Raw genomic sequence first — 16,250 nt, forward strand, 5'->3', positions numbered from 1 at the left:
TTTTGCTCTTTGGTTGGTTTGTTGTCTCTTTGACATATTCCCCATCTTCAGTCTCAATTTTAACTGTATGTGTGAATGTGTTATATGCTTACCTGTACAAACTGATCTTTAAGATTCTTCACCATAGAAGTTACATTATCCATATTTGACAAAATACTCATCAGAGAGGAATCACTTGAATCTTCTGTTCTGTTTGGCATCTATAAATAGAGTAATACATGAATAGTTAAAAAAACATATGATACTCAGTCTTAATTTCCTTCTGGTCACAATGTTGTTTATAAACAGAAGTTGTCATGCTAAGCATACCACCACTTGTTATTTAAAATACAGAAAAAAGAAAGGTGTCGTACATATTCTGTAAAGTGTTCAAAAGGTTAGAACTTATCACCTGCTGACGAAATATTCCTGAGAAAAAATTGCAAGAAAATATTTCTTTCATTCAACAAATTGAAAATTCAGAGTATCAGTAAACTAGAAGTATGTGTCTGACAGATCCAAAAAAATTCATAATTGTCAAGTTACTAATCATATATACCTGTATATGAAGTCCTTATTTTAATTAGTTCATGTGAAAAAAGTTGCAAAATATTTGTTGGACGAACAGATGGACAAGTGATTAGATCCCACTCCTAAAGTAAGTGTGTAACTAGATGGGTAAGTGATTAGATCCCACTCCTAAAGTAAGTGTGTAACTAGATGGACAAGTGATTAGATCCCACTCCTAAAGTAAGTGTGTAACTAGATGGGTAAGTGATTAGATCCCACTCCTAAAGTAAGTGTGTAACTAGATGGGTAAGTGATTAGATCCCACTCCTAAAGTAAGTGTGTAACTAGATGGACAAGTGATTAGATCCCACTCCTAAAGTAAGTGTGTAACTAGATGGACAAGTGATTAGATCCCACTCCTAAAGTAAGTGTGTAACTAGATGGACAAGTGATTAGATCCCACTCCTAAAGTAAGTGTGTAACTAGATGGACAAGTGATTAGATCCCACTCCTAAAGTAAGTGTGTAACTAGATGGGTAAGTGTCAACTGTTTATTCTTATGATTTGTGTTATTCAGTCATGGTACTTTACACTCTAAGAGAACCATACATCACAATAACTCCTAACTTAAACTTTTTAATCAGATTTCATGAAGGTGAGAATTAATTGTTATTAAATGCCTACCATTTCCTGAACTAGCTGCTTGACTTGAGTTTCTATTTGTTTCTGCACATCCTCTGGTATCTGATTGAGGGTACCAGTTGTACCAGTCCCAGCTGTACCAGGAGTGAGTCGCTGTAATAGCTGCTGCTGAATATGTGCTGTACTGTTATCCAACATCTCAAATTTAGTCTATATAAATAATTTCAAAACATAGCAAAAATTCTATGACTAGCACAATCAAAGCACTTTAAAAACCTTTCATATAAATATTGATCAGGTAGTCTATTTATTATAGTGTTCTGTATGTATGCGTCACCAACTTTGACTGACAAGACAGTGTTTAGTTCAATAATGTCTATTTATTATAGTGTTCTGTATGTATGAGTCACCAACTTTGACTGACAAGACAGTGTTTAGTTCAATAATGTCTATTTATTATAGTGTTCTGTATGTATGAGTCACCAACTTTGACTGACAAGACAGTGTTTAGTTCAATAATGTCTATTTATTATAGTGTTCTGTATGTATGAGTCACCAACTTTGACTGACAAGACAGTGTTTAGTTCAATAATGTCTATTTATTATAGTGTTCTGTATGTATGAGTCACCAACTTTGACTGACAAGGCAGTGTTTAGTTCAATAATGTCTATTTATTATAGTGTTCTGTATGTCTGAGTCACCAACTTTGACTGACAAGGCAGTGTTTAGTTCAATAATGTCTATTTATTATAGTGTTCTGTATGTATGAGTCACCAACTTTGACTGACAAGGCAGTGTTTAGTTCAATAATATCTGTGATCATTCTCCTTTACACTCTGTTTATATGTGTGTTTGTGTTGAGGATCTATACTCAGTCACACTATTTAAATTGCTTGATTCTTGCTTTACACTCTGTCTATATGTGAGTCTGTGTTGAGGATCTATACTTATACTCAGTCACAGTATTTTAATTGCTCAATTCTTGCTTTAAACTGCCTTGGCACATACAGGCTGTAGACACAGAATTTTTAAGTTGAATACTATCCATTCTCTGTTAAGTATATGTGTGTATGCAAAGATTAATTTAGGTCAATTTCTTTTCTAATGTTTTTAGGTAGCGTTATATTAGTATGTTGGCATTCACTGTTCAAGTTTTTTTGTATGTGTGAATCACTCAAGTCCGTACGTGTATGAGAGTATGGCTGTAAGGTATAGTTGTAAACTTCTGCGTTATTTGGTATCTAATTGAGAGTTGTCTCATTGGCAGTCATACCACATCTTCTTATCTTAATATTAAAGAGTGTGAGTTTTGGAAGAATACTGACCTGATGACCATTCAGGACAAGGTCCATTGTGTCCATTCTCTTCCATAGTGTCATGTTTAATTCAGCAACTGTCTGCTGTAATGACTCCACTTTCTGATAAAATAAACTTCAGATTAGGAAACATTTGTTGCATTTAAACATATTTTGGAATTTTTTAACTGTTTGTTTTTCATAAATTTATTGTTCACGATGAAGTGTAAAATGAATTAAACGAAAAATAACTAAAAGCATATAAAATGTAATGTTGCTGTTTTCATGTTTGCAGTGTTTCTTTTATCAGTTAATAGATGATAGTATTCATTTCATAATTTTTCAAATATAGCATAGGGAAATCTAACCTTTGACCAGTCTTCATTATTATCCTGAACAAATGGTTTACTTTCTCTGTCATCAGACTGAAAATGAGAGACAAAGACAAAGTTTCAGCTGTTAAGATTATTGACATTGTTTTTTTTTCTGAAAATAACTTATATGAGTAAACAGAGTTCATAAATATGTGAATTTAAGTTGAATTCCACTACTACATTTATCTTTTCCATATGGACATTTTAGGATAAAAATAATCTAAATACTTTATTCAATTACATAAGTGCTTATAAGTTGCATTTACCTCACTTATTGACATATTTCCATCAAATGAAATTACAATATTATATGTCAAATTTTACCTGTAAATTCTTTTCTGTCAGGTCACTTATTTGTTTTTCAGCACTCAGTTTAAATGTATTCAATGCCTCTAATTGTGATTTCAAATTCTGAACTTCAGATCCAATACCTGCTACAGACTGAAAAATAAAAATACCATATTAAAATGGTACTACTAAGAAATCCCTGAGTTAAACTTTATCAGTTATATATAAACTATGTTCATTGAAATCTTGTATGTCTACACACACGAGCATAGCAAACAAGTTATGAACTATAGACACCATAAGAAGGAGCCAAACTAACATCACCATCCAAAAAGGAAAACTAAACTTATAAATTTTTTGAAGTTAAATAAAAACAAAAAATCTTGATTATAGAAAGCTTAATTATCATCAAGGTAACAATGATGAGTGTTTTTAAATTAATCAATTAACAGATCTATGGATATTTACTGAGTGATGTCTTCAGTGCAAAAGGCAGACACAATAAGTGCACCTTTCCCTATTTACACATCAATGCCCTTACCGAGTTCAACACACAACTATTTTCTAGATTGTTATGATAATAGAACTGGAATACTGTACAAACCTGAAAGGTAATAGGTATCTGTGAAAGCTGTCAACAAACAACCAATAACTTAATTGATATTATTTTAGAGCTGGAATACAAACCTTAGAGATAATAGGTATCTGTGACAGCTGTTCTAATTTCTTATTCAATTCATCCTGTGATTTCACTGTCATTGCAGATTTTATAGAGTCTGATGATTTTGTCAAAGTGTCTATCTGTAATACATAAATATACTTAACGAGAGTGCACAGGCTGAAATGTCTTGCCTTCTTCACAAATCATTGATATTAACTTAATAGTCCTAAATATAAAGCAGATGAACCATGCCAGGCAGGCCTGACAGCTAACAATTCTTTCATACAACAAATATAGTTGACCTATTGCTTACAGTTTAAGAAAAACAGACCAAAACACAAAAAACTTAACACTGAGGAATGAACCGTGAAAATGAGGTCAAGGTCAAATAAAACCTAAGTGACATATAGATCATAAAATATTTCCATTCACTAAATATAGTTGACCTATTGCATATAGTATTAGAAAAGTAGACCAAAACTCAAAAACTTTACCTTAAACACTGAACCTTGAAAATGAGGTCAAGGTCAGATGACACCTGCAAGCTAGACATGTACACCTTACAATCATTCCATACACCAAATATAGTAGACCTATTGCAGTGTTCTCCCCAGAAATTTTGGATAGCATCACATTTTGCGTAAATAAAAATAACTGTATTTTTTTTAATTTCGTTTGTCGCGTCGCGTTGATGCTCTATTTCCTTCATATGTTTTAGTTTATATTGTTCAATTCAAAACTGAGAATACAATTAAACTATAACCACAAAAACAGTTGGTTCAGTTTATGTTTTCTTTATTCATTTATAGTTACAGAATTATTTTTTTCCTCTTGTGCCAAATAAAAATAAATATGTGGTTTCAGTTACCCAACAATAAGTCAAATGAATGAATGGTTCATTATAGATCAACCTGTATATACAAAACTAAATATCTAGTACACAAAATTAACTATTTTTTATAGTATATCAAGTAAAGATAAAGTAGCAAAAGTAGCAAAAAAAAAAATCAATTTAAAAACTTTTTTTTATCATGTATATGAAATTCATTGTTTCATGGCACTTAATGAATTAGTTCCAGTTGTTTCTTATTTTTACATTAAAATGATATGTATTTTTAACAAAGTTATCTAACAAATAGTCTGTTTAAGCGTAGTTTTCTCTCTTGGTATATTTTTTCTGTCTACTGTCCATCTGTTGTCATTATCGTGAAAATGCGGATTTTTGTCATATCTGGTCCGGTTCTGATCCGTAGTTTACACAAAAATGTGCAATGGCGGCCGTAGAAAAATTTGCGAAAATGAGTCCGAGAATAAACATTGTTGACAAGAGATTGTGAATGAATAAGACGCTTTTAATGCATTAGTGGATTAAACATAAACTTAAGCCAATTATGATAACTTTTTAAAGAAGTATTAAACTTATTTTAGCTCTAAACCAAAATTCTTGCTCTCATATTACCGGAAGAGAAAGAAAGTAATTTTTGGAGAGTTTCACAAATAAACGACCTTTTTAAAAAAAATAAAAAATCGTTTCAATCTTTGAAGTTTCGTAATACAAAACGTAGATTTCGAATTGTTTTGTGATTGCATTTTTCCATGTCGAAATTGGTTATTGCAGACACGTGGTATTAGTCATGTCACAAGTGTCAGCTTGGGATATTCGCATCCAAACAGTTATCACCCTGAGGGCAATTAACACCTAGCTATTTAATCTCTTAATTGCCTTTAGTGTCCGACTTAAAGGGATTACAATTAAAGGTGATATAATTTTTATGATCATAATCGATAAAAGATGAAAGTTCAAAATTGAGGACAAGTAAAATAGCATCTTCAAAATAATTATAGCGTCGCGGGAATAATTATAGCGTCGCGGGAATTATTATAGCATCACGGTGAAAAAATATAGCGTCGCGGTACTGCGACGCTAAAACGGCCTGGGGAGAACACTGCTATTGCATACAGTATAAGAAAAACAGATCAAAACACAAAAACTTAACTATAACCGCTGAACCATAAAAATGAGGTCAAGGTCAGATGACACCTGCCAGTTGGACATGTACATCTTACAGTCCTTCCATACACCAAATATAATAAACCTATAGCTTAAAGTATCTGAGATATGGACTTGACCACCAAAATTAACCTTTGTTCACTGATCCATGAAATGAGGTCGAGGGCAAGTGAAAACTGTCTGACGGGCATGAGGACCTTGCAAGGTATGCATATACCAAATATAGTTTTCCTATTACTTATAATAAGAGAGAATTAACATTACAAAAAAATTTCAACTTTTTTTTTCAAGTAGTCACTGAACCATGAAAATGAGGTCAAGGACATTGAACATGTGACTGACGGAAATTTCGTAACATGAAACATCTAGGCCTTCCACCTTCTAAAATATAAAGCGTTAAAGAAGTTAGCTAACACCACCGCCAGATCACTATCCCTATGTCGAGCTTAGGCTTGTCAAAAACATTAATTCCTCATTCTGAAATGTTTGGTCTTAATCTGCAGAGACAGCTGCCACATCATTGATAAAATATTTGGAATTAACCTTTATAATTTTCAATGATGGCAATCATCCACTAAATATGAAAATATTCACAGCAACTTGGGGATGGACAAGTTGAAAGTATTTTATCTATTAGATTACAAAAGTCATGAATATTTCTTTCAATTTTCAATGTTTTTCTCTACTTTTTTGGCTGGTACAAAAATATAGTAAGGTTTCTAAACTTTTAGGAAACGCTTTGTCAAGAAAAAACAGAATTTTGGAATTTCATTTCAGTCATTTGCATTTTAAATCAGTCAATACCATCAAAATTACCATTTCTTGACCCTTGATCCTAAGTAGAAAGCTATCTTAAGAAACAGCAATTCAAAAAATAAATCGAACAATTGCTTCATGGTCACTAGCCTATTAGTACAGAAGTAAAGTTTGTTGGCAAATATGACTGGTAAGAACTTTTCTTTTACAGCATTTTAGGTGTTAACCAGGTGCTCTGCAGGGCGCAGCTTTAAACGACCGCAGTGGTCGAACCCTAAATTGTTGGGGCAAATTTGGTCACAATATTCAAGCTTGATACTGTCTGAATTTGAATTGTGATCAAATTTTTGACATAATAAAGGTTTTTGTCACAAAATAAATGTGGTCAAAGATCTCAAAAATCTATTGCACAATACTGTGCAATTGAAGATTTCTTCTTGACACTTTTCAAAATTCGAAATTTGAAAAATTTTGAAAAAAAATATGAATCCCTTAAAAAAATTGTAAATGAAAAATCCCCCCTCCCCAATGGCGGATCCAGAACTTTTCATAAGGGGGGGGGGGGGCCGCTCCAGTCATGCTTGAGTGATTCCCTATGTAATCAACCAAATTTTTCCCATGAAAGGGGGGGCTGGATCAGCCTATGCCCACCCCCCAGCTTATTGAAACCCCCCTTTAAGCAGTAACCCTTTAACTCAATCACATCCTTTCCTTTGTAGTATGGAACCTTGTACTACAATTTCAGAGAGTTCCATACCTTTGAACACAAGTTATTGTCAGGAAACTAGAAAAAAATTTGTTTTTGGCCCTTAATTCTTAAACTTTGGACCCATAACCCCATAAATAAATCCAAACCTTCTACTTGTGGTTTTAAACATTGTGGTACAATTTCAGAGCAATTGAAATACTTATACACAAGTCATTACCCTTAAACTAGAAAAATGCTTGTTTTGGGCCACTTATTCCTAAATGGTTGGGACCATCATCCCCAAAATCGACCCCAACCTTCCTTTTGTGGTATTGTACCTTCTGAAAAATTTCATAAAGATCTATTCACTTAAACTAAAGTTATTGTCCGGAAATCAATGTGTCTTGATGATGCAGACGATGACATCATATCATTATACGATCCCAATTTTTTGCGGTCATGACTCATATAAAAAAATGTTGATGAGCAATTTGACATATGTTTTACCTGATCATCTAATTTAGAAAACTTCTGTGAATCATCAGATTTGACATTTTGTAAAGTTGTTTTTAATTTATCAATCTGTGGCTGAAATTTTCCAACTTCTAACGTACTGTCTTTATTTTTTTGTTCCACTGCAAAATAAATTGTACAAAAATTTCCATAAAAATTTCAATTAACAAAGATCAATTATTTTTAAAAGCAATCATGCATATGTATTTTTAGGAAACAATTCAGAACAATGCAGACCTTTTTTCTTATGATCATATCACATTTACAAATTATCTTTTTGAAAGTGCATGTAATATTTGCCACTGGATAATTAGCAAATACAGATCAATCATTGTGCATAATTTTAAGCAACCTGGAAAATAGACTGTCCTTCACACAAGTGCAAACACAAACCAATCATTTGCAAATACAACCTATCTCTTACCTAATATCAGTTTATCCTGTAAAATTTGAATGCTATTTTTCATATCAAAATGTAACCATATCAATCCAGAAGATATGATTAGACATGTTCCAACCATTAAGAATATCATTGCTGTTTTACATGATGTGCAGGATGACCTTCCTCTACTACAATAGGTAAACAGTTTAGCATTGCTTGCACAAAATACTTTTATTTAGATAGAAAAAAATATATGCTTAAACGCAGCATTGATTAACAGGTTAAGCTAATAAGTGTGGAAATATAAGCATAGCAGCCAACCTGCATAACAATGATGTCAAATTGAGTAAAAAGCTTTTTTTCTTTCTGTGAGATGAGTTCAAACCTTTTGAAATTTTCATATTTTTATCACTCTTTTAAAAATTTCCTTAGAATAAAACTAGCTAGGTATTGTCAATTTTACTAAGAAAAAAGTTCCTTTATAATTCCAGTTAAGACATGTACATTCATTCAAATTTAAGGCAATCACTTATGGTTATAATTTTTTTTTGATAAATAATTGTTTCAGAGATTGGTCCTTTGGGAAATAAAGAGGATAAGGGTTCAATCTACAAAAATGTAGCTAGATATTTTGTTTTTAAAGAAGTCATTTAAGCAAAACTGGCTTTATAAATAAACTTTTCCTTAAATGTGCAGCAATTTAATCCCTCAATTGAGAAATTTCTAAGTTGAGTCTTTTCATTTAAATAGGCACAGAGAAAATGGAACAACGACTTTCATAAAGAACTATATTTTTTTAGGTTGTTTAAACATAGAAGCCATTAAATTGTCATTTTTTTTTCTCGAAATCTCCACAGGCCTGTAACTTGTAAAAGAATAAGATTATGCTATTCCTTCATTGGGAAATTTGCTACATCTTTTATAAATAAATAGGTGTCATCTTATTTGCTGCATCTTTAATTAATAAATAGGTGTCATCTAATTTGCTGCATCCATTATATATAATCTTATTGAGGTATATTTACTCATTTGGGAACTAATTCCACATATAGCATATTGTCCCCAACATGATTAATGGACTTAATATTAAACTATTTATCGACAACCTCGTTTTTGATTTCAATGACATAATGAAATTGACAAAATCTCAGTTTGTTTTATATATAGATATATATATATGTTATAGGGGTCACCCAATTTTTCCTTAGAACAGTTTAAAATTCACTACCAAATTCATATTTGCCTATATTTTTAATTATTGTCACCTTTTTTTGAAATTTTAGATATACTTGACAACATTTCCTTTCAACTCCAGTTTCTGCTGTTAATGATTGAAATTATAAACTAAAGACTTATAAACCCCAAAAAGTGTTTTATTTCATTTTGTCTCTGGGGAGAGAGTACTTGCAAGGAACGATATGGAAATATCTGAAATTCGAAATGTTAGTCTACACTAACTTTCTAAATAAAGTCTTTTGTGCAGCAATGCTAAACTCGTCAATTTCTGATGATTCGCTTTCAGTGCGAAGAAGTTCGTGACCACTTTTTGATTTGCGGCGAACTTTCCCATTACAAACTAATGCGTCTAGTTCTCGGCGTTTTTTCATTTTCTTTGAAGGCTGGAATTCTACGTTAAGTTTATTTTGTGGCTCCATCGGCCTGTTTCAGGGAAGTCCACATGAACGTTGTTTTTTTACTTGACAGGTTCCCGGAAGTTAATTAACTGAACAGTAGTTAAGATGAGATGATGTATGAGCGTTTCCATTGGTTAAAATATTTACCGTACATATTGTAATGTAGGTACTAACTAAGTTTGTTGGAATTTTTAAGTTTTAAATTGTACTAATACAAAAACATGATATCTTATAATGATCAAAATTTTAACTGAACAGAGCAAATACAGATTCATAACTAAATAATTACATTAGATGTATGTTTCATTATGATACTTTATTCTGATTGGCTAACTGCACATCACGTGTTATTCCGTAAGCAATTGTATTGCTCAATAAAACTTTTCATTCATGATAACACGTGGTCCCACAATAAAGTCCACAGGTGAATTAAATAAAACAATAATAAAATTCGTGTTTTTATGCTAATTGCTAAAAAAAAATGTAATTATAAGTATTGAATGCTTAAACAAAATGATATACTAGAGATTAATCACAGTGCTATAGATTGACTCACTTTAGATTTAAATGATTATGTTTCAGTATAGAACCACAGGTTTAATTCAGAATAAAGATACTGGAATTTTTTTTCTAATTAATTGTACGGAATTTGTTATTCTATTATCCTATTATTGGATTTTCTTAAAAATAAGAAAACAAGAACAGATAGTTTAATTATGGCAGTGACGTTACTTTAATCTGAGACTACGCATCAGCAATGGTGTGCGTCAAGGGAGTAATTCCTCACCTAATTTGTTTAATTTAAATATGATTTTAAATAACAAATCAACAAAGGCTAGTGTTAGTTGTTATCAATATGAAACAGACATGAATAATTTTAGGTATGCTGATGCTGTGTGTACAATACAATTGGGGGGTTCCGATCCCGGATCCCGCTTACCGTTTTTTTCAGATTCCCGTATCCCGCTTACACTATGTAACTAAGCAATTCTCATTTTTTTTTCATTTCCCGGGTCCCGCAAGACCTCATTTCACGTTTTCACGACACAATAATTTGACTTTCACGTGTCGCGCTTACATAAAATCGGCAATCCCGTTTCACGCTTAGACCCCAATGAGACCCACAATAAGCCCATCGATTGCTTATCTTGAGAATAACTGACTGAGGAATACTTTTGATACTTATTTTAATGTCAACAAATTTATGATAGGACCAAATTTATTCATGTACAAATTTATTAGATTTTGTTGATGAATTTAAATATCTTGGACGTATGGTTTGTACTGTTGTACACAGTGATGATTACGACATAGAAATTATATTAAAGTATGTGCTGGAAAGTTAATATGCTGAAGCAGAAATCTTTCAAATGTTCTTTAAGTCTTATTGTATAACTGTCTATTGTGTATCTTTGTGGCATTTTAATATTCTGTTCTGGTTTTATAGATATAAGAAGATGTGGTATGAGTGCCAATGAGACAACTCTGAGGGGCCATCCAAGTCACAATTTATAAAAGTAAATTTTTTCCGATGGAGACTGACGTCTGTAGCTGTGATATATATATATATATATATATATATATATATATATATATATATATATATATATATATATATAGACGTACAATCTTATTAGAATAAGTTCTCATCACTTGCTAGGAGCAAGTGATGAGCTCACATGGCGACATATAAAATAAGTGCTCATCACTTGCTCCTCGATTTTTTATATGTCGCCGTGTGAGATATAAAAAATCGAGGAGCAAGTGATGAGACCTTATTTTATTAAGATTGATAGACGTATATATTCTTAAGGACATATCAAGAACATTTACTGAGGAACAGACGTCAGTTTGAAATCTTAATGTTGTCATGACGACCACGGGATAGTGAAATTGAGGTCAATGCGAGTCCGACATGATACTCCCCGCAACTACTAGTAGTCCAAAATCTGATTTGTTTGGCCTTTATATTCAGCTTTTTAGGAAAAGGGACAGAAAAGACCTTCTGCTTTCTCAGAAAGTCCTAACCGTTCACAGAAAGACGTACCACATTTAGGGCGATCATATACACTTTTCTGACTCCTGAACCTGATCAATCTTTGCAATTGGTACTCATTGGAAAAGGAGTGGTTGGCAGAGAAACAGCAGATACAATAAAAAGTATTTAGGTTTGACTCAGCAGGTGATCGAACCGACGACATCACGAACCTGAGCATGCTATGTATACAAATCAATGAAACCACCGAGGTAATTTCGTGAAATTGAGGTCGAAGTTAGGTGACAATGACTGACTGACAAGGGTTATTGAGGTTAATTTCAATTCTTAACGTCAATGAAGCTCCTACCAGAGAAACAAAAAACATTAACGAACATAACATACGTCAGAACGACAACCAGGCTTACAAAAACATAAATTTAAAGACTACTTGTATACACGTCGGATACAATTTTAACCAAAGTTCCCTTGGGTCTAAAACGATATCATTTTACGGTCCTTAACCAACCACAAGTGAACTTTTGTTAAAATTCGTTTCAACCACCAATAGTTTTAGGAAGTATACGATAAGTTCTAGGCCAAATGTGGGTCATGTTTGATCAGTAAAGAACTAGAAATAAGTTTCAGTCGATAACAGTATGTCAACAAATCAATATTAAAACATGTGAGGAACTCCCCCCTTTAACCTGTCTACTTAAAAGCTTTTGATGTGAAATACGTCTTGTTTATTTTATAATACAAGTAGTCTTTAAATTTATGTTTTTGTAAGCCTGGTTGTCGTTCTATCGTATGTTATTTTCGTTAATTTTATCTTTCAGAATGATAACTTGGATTCTGTTAATCATGACTTCTACAAATCTAAAGAAAATGCCGTCTTCGTGTTTTTCGAACAAATACAGGAAATTTCTTACTCTATAAATTTCTATTTCACATATCCATTCTTTTCTGAAATGAACTGACTGAAAAAATGTTAATAAAGCTATACCTAACGCATGTCTTCGTGAAAGTTTCATAAAAATGATTTAAGGATGTATTTAGGTGAGGTTAGGTGAAAATCAATAAATTAAAATTGATACTATAAGCCGGTAGAGCATATGTTATGGATAAAAATAAGCTAAAAATATTGATAGGTCATGGACCTCTTTTTCGAGATATTTAAGAAATAAAATATGGCGGGGAAAAGGCTGACTCGGACTTTTACCTTATATTTGCATTGGTATTATTTGGGTCTCAAAACAAAACAAAGAAAATCAAGAATCTTCTAAAATTTTGTTAAATAACCTTTCATGAGCTTTTAAGTCTTATATGAAAAAATAAATGGGTATTATGGGGCAAAATATTTTACCTTGTATGGAAAAACACCAAGGAGTCCAATTCCAAAACCTCACCTAAGTACATGGGGAGTGATTACCTTAATCCAATCCCTTTATGCAGAACAAGTTAAGAATGTAACAAAATCCAGATTTGATACCTTGTCAAAATGATGGTTTATTGAGAATAAAGATATATAGATAAAATAGTGTTTACCTAATCAAGACCGTATGTTTCGAAACTATAAAATCTTAAAATGAGTGTTTACCAGAAGCCTTGCTCTATGATGAGTGCTTACCAGAAGCCTGGTTCTATGATGAGTGCTTACCAGAAGCCTGGCTCTATGGTGAGTATTTTCCGAATCCAGGCCCTTTCAATATTTACCGAATGAAGGATATATGATAATAATTTATAATGCAGGCCATTTATAAGGTACATGAAATATGTTTACCAGAATTCAGAGTCTTTCTCATTTCACCCAACTGTTCGTATAACAACATGGTTAATACTCCAAGTAAAGTCAATAAACTGATCATTAAGACAACAGCTATAATCTTTATGAGGGAACACAGATCACACACACTGGTATTAGGCTGTACATTGTAAGATTGTGTCTTCTTTCTGAAAATAAGGGATGTAATATATATTAAAATGAAGGAATCTATGCATGTAATACATAACAAAAATAATAAAATTCGGAGGACACTGATGGACCATTATCAGACATCGTATTTTCCGCATATGATATGATGGGAACCAAAACCACTCAATTATATGTTTCAGACACATACTTCATGTTCAGGTTGACGTTCGGTTGCTTTATCTGTTCATACTCTGATAACCTGTACAAGCTAGAGGCCTGAATCAAAATTAGAGAATTTAAACAGGAATATTTTAAAACGTCCCATTTCTGATTTCCAAACTTGGGTATTAACGTGATTATAGTTGTAATGGATCAAAGATTCAAATTAGTCTAACGAGTCTTAGGGAGCTACTATTTTATTTTGAGGGGGGAGGAGGGCAAGGATGAAACATTTTTCCCTGCAATTTTTTAAACTGCTTTTTTTTAACAAGTTGCACATCCTGTCTTTTGTTTTTATGTAAACTCTGATCCTGCTTTTTTTCAAATTTGATCCTAGCCCCCCTAAAAATCAAACGGATGCTCCCTTACATACACAATTAGAAATGGTATATACTGGAAATTCAAATACATAAAAATAATAAAATCGGGAAAATAGCATCTGCAAATCGGTTTTGGTAAGTTCCAAAGGCGTTAAACTTGAGACTCTAACAGCAGCTGACGTAAATGAGGATGTATCAAATGATGGCTGTTATAATGACTGTTCGTTCAAGCTTGTTAATAATTCATATTTCAGCATCATAATAGTTACTGAAACTCCGATTATTTAGGTCTATAACTTTTATAACAGCTGTGACATGTCACCCTACCCGAACAGATTATTACGACTCTGGCCGGCCGATCGTCTTTTTCTCGCCCACGGTTTGCCGCGACCATGCAGGAAACGGTTTCACTAACAAACTTGCGATTAAGATTGATCGTAAGACATGAATAATTCAGTATTGTTACGATAAATCTTAGTTGGTGCTATCCCACAACATCCCAGTGTCATGAAACAGAAGTTCCAAATGGAAAAAAAATCTGCAATATTATTTCCACTGGAACAAATAAACAAAAATATTTCTATTAGTGTAAAATAGCATGCGGATCGGAACTAGAACTGCAGTCAGGCCTGAGTGTGTGTGGAACCAAGTCTATGATAGTCGATGTACTTAAAACAAGTCTATCAGGCAACATTCGTTAGAAGGGTACGTAATTCATTAAACATTTATAATGATGCAAGATGAGATGCACAATAAATGAGACAATGTCCGTAAGAAGGGTTTACAAGTATAAACCATTTATTATGATAGGTAATAGTCTTAATGAAAACTCTTAAAGGAGACATGGACCAAGCTATCGTAAATACTATATGTATCCTCCTGAAACTAAAATTGGTCACCCTCTATAGGCGGGTCCAAGGGAAGAGGGGCCGAGGGGGGGGGGGGGGGGGGGCGCACCCCCGTTTTCATTTGAAAAATTTGATTGATTATATTGGGAATTACTGAAGCAGGACTGGAGTACAAACCCCCCCCCCCTTTTTTTTAGGTCAGCGCCTCTCCCTTATGAAAAGTTCTGGATCCGTCACTGCCCTTATTGAATCACGCGATCCCTGTTTTATTGCCAATCACCTCATGTTTGTCTTTTTGAATATCTGAATACAGATTAAATAGAAATTTTAACTTTACTCATTTATTTCACGATCGACATAAAACTTTCAGATACATGTTTTTTCGTGATACTCTTTAATTCTCCTTTCCAAAGTCTTTACTCGAAAATTTAGATCTGGAAGTTTCTTCTACTGTTTAGTGTGTCTTCAATATCAATCTATCCGTCTTGGTGAATGTGCAAATTGTTTTTTTGTTTGAGTTTGATTTTTTTCTCTCGCAAATCTGGATTCAGAATTTTATCCCCTAATTGAACCGAATATTTTTTCTTATCAATGGGTGAATCAGAATATTTTTTAAGGGAAAAAACCCCCATAAAACCCCCCTTTTGAAGTCAAATGTCGTTCCCTTACTAGCCTCAGATATGAAATATAAATGTGAACGATCAAATTGTAAGATTTTTAAACATAAATCCCCAAAATTTATCCTCGTTTGCTAAATTCGATAAATTAATTGAGATAAACAAGTAATTATTTTCAAGTCGAGACATACAGATTTAGCTCAGAAATCTCTTTACAAGAATATTTACGGTAATATAGAATCAAAGGGCAAATAACTTTTGTTTATCAACACGTATCAGTCCCGTGGGTCATATCTGCTATGATACAAGATGATACAATAAATGAATGATTATTTATAATTTATTTCAAGATTGCTCTTATTTACTTGTATTTCTCCATGGTAAATGTAATGCACATACCTTTTAATTGTTTTTTTACCCTTCAGTGGTGGTAAATTCAAAGGTTCCTGGTCAGAATCCGAAGAACCATCTAACAAATTCATCATTATATCTTCCCCTTTCCACGCTCCGTTTTGTTTCATTTTTGAATAGTCCATTACCTAACAACTAATATTTGCATGGACCAATAACAGATTTCTAAACTTTGTTTTTTGGGAGTTTTGAAGTTGGTACGTCACGTGTC

At 32.7% G+C, this 16,250-nt stretch overlaps 1 protein-coding gene across 2 annotated transcripts in view; it reads right to left on the minus strand.

Annotated features, from left to right (window-relative positions):
- LOC143057381 (uncharacterized) overlaps positions 1-16,250 on the minus strand; it is a 35,762-nt gene extending 19,512 nt beyond the window's left edge. The window contains exons 1-9 of one of the 2 annotated variants that reach the window (XM_076230694.1): positions 16,028-16,250; positions 13,493-13,662; positions 7,713-7,840; positions 3,777-3,890; positions 3,126-3,242; positions 2,796-2,852; positions 2,458-2,550; positions 1,174-1,341; positions 93-200 (exon numbers count right to left, since the gene is read on the minus strand). In XM_076230694.1, coding sequence (XP_076086809.1) covers positions 93-200; positions 1,174-1,341; positions 2,458-2,550; positions 2,796-2,852; positions 3,126-3,242; positions 3,777-3,890; positions 7,713-7,840; positions 13,493-13,662; positions 16,028-16,164 — 1,092 coding nt within the window. In that variant the 5' untranslated portion in view covers positions 16,165-16,250. Of the gene's footprint in view, positions 1-92; positions 201-1,173; positions 1,342-2,457; positions 2,551-2,795; positions 2,853-3,125; positions 3,243-3,776; positions 3,891-7,712; positions 7,841-8,142; positions 8,289-9,558; positions 9,826-13,492; positions 13,663-16,027 lie in introns of those variants that run through there. The other variant, XM_076230688.1, reaches the window with a different exon arrangement.

The sequence above is a fragment of the Mytilus galloprovincialis genome, chromosome 1 (genome assembly GCF_965363235.1).
Source record: "Mytilus galloprovincialis chromosome 1, xbMytGall1.hap1.1, whole genome shotgun sequence".
NCBI lineage: Eukaryota > Metazoa > Mollusca > Bivalvia > Mytilida > Mytilidae > Mytilus > Mytilus galloprovincialis.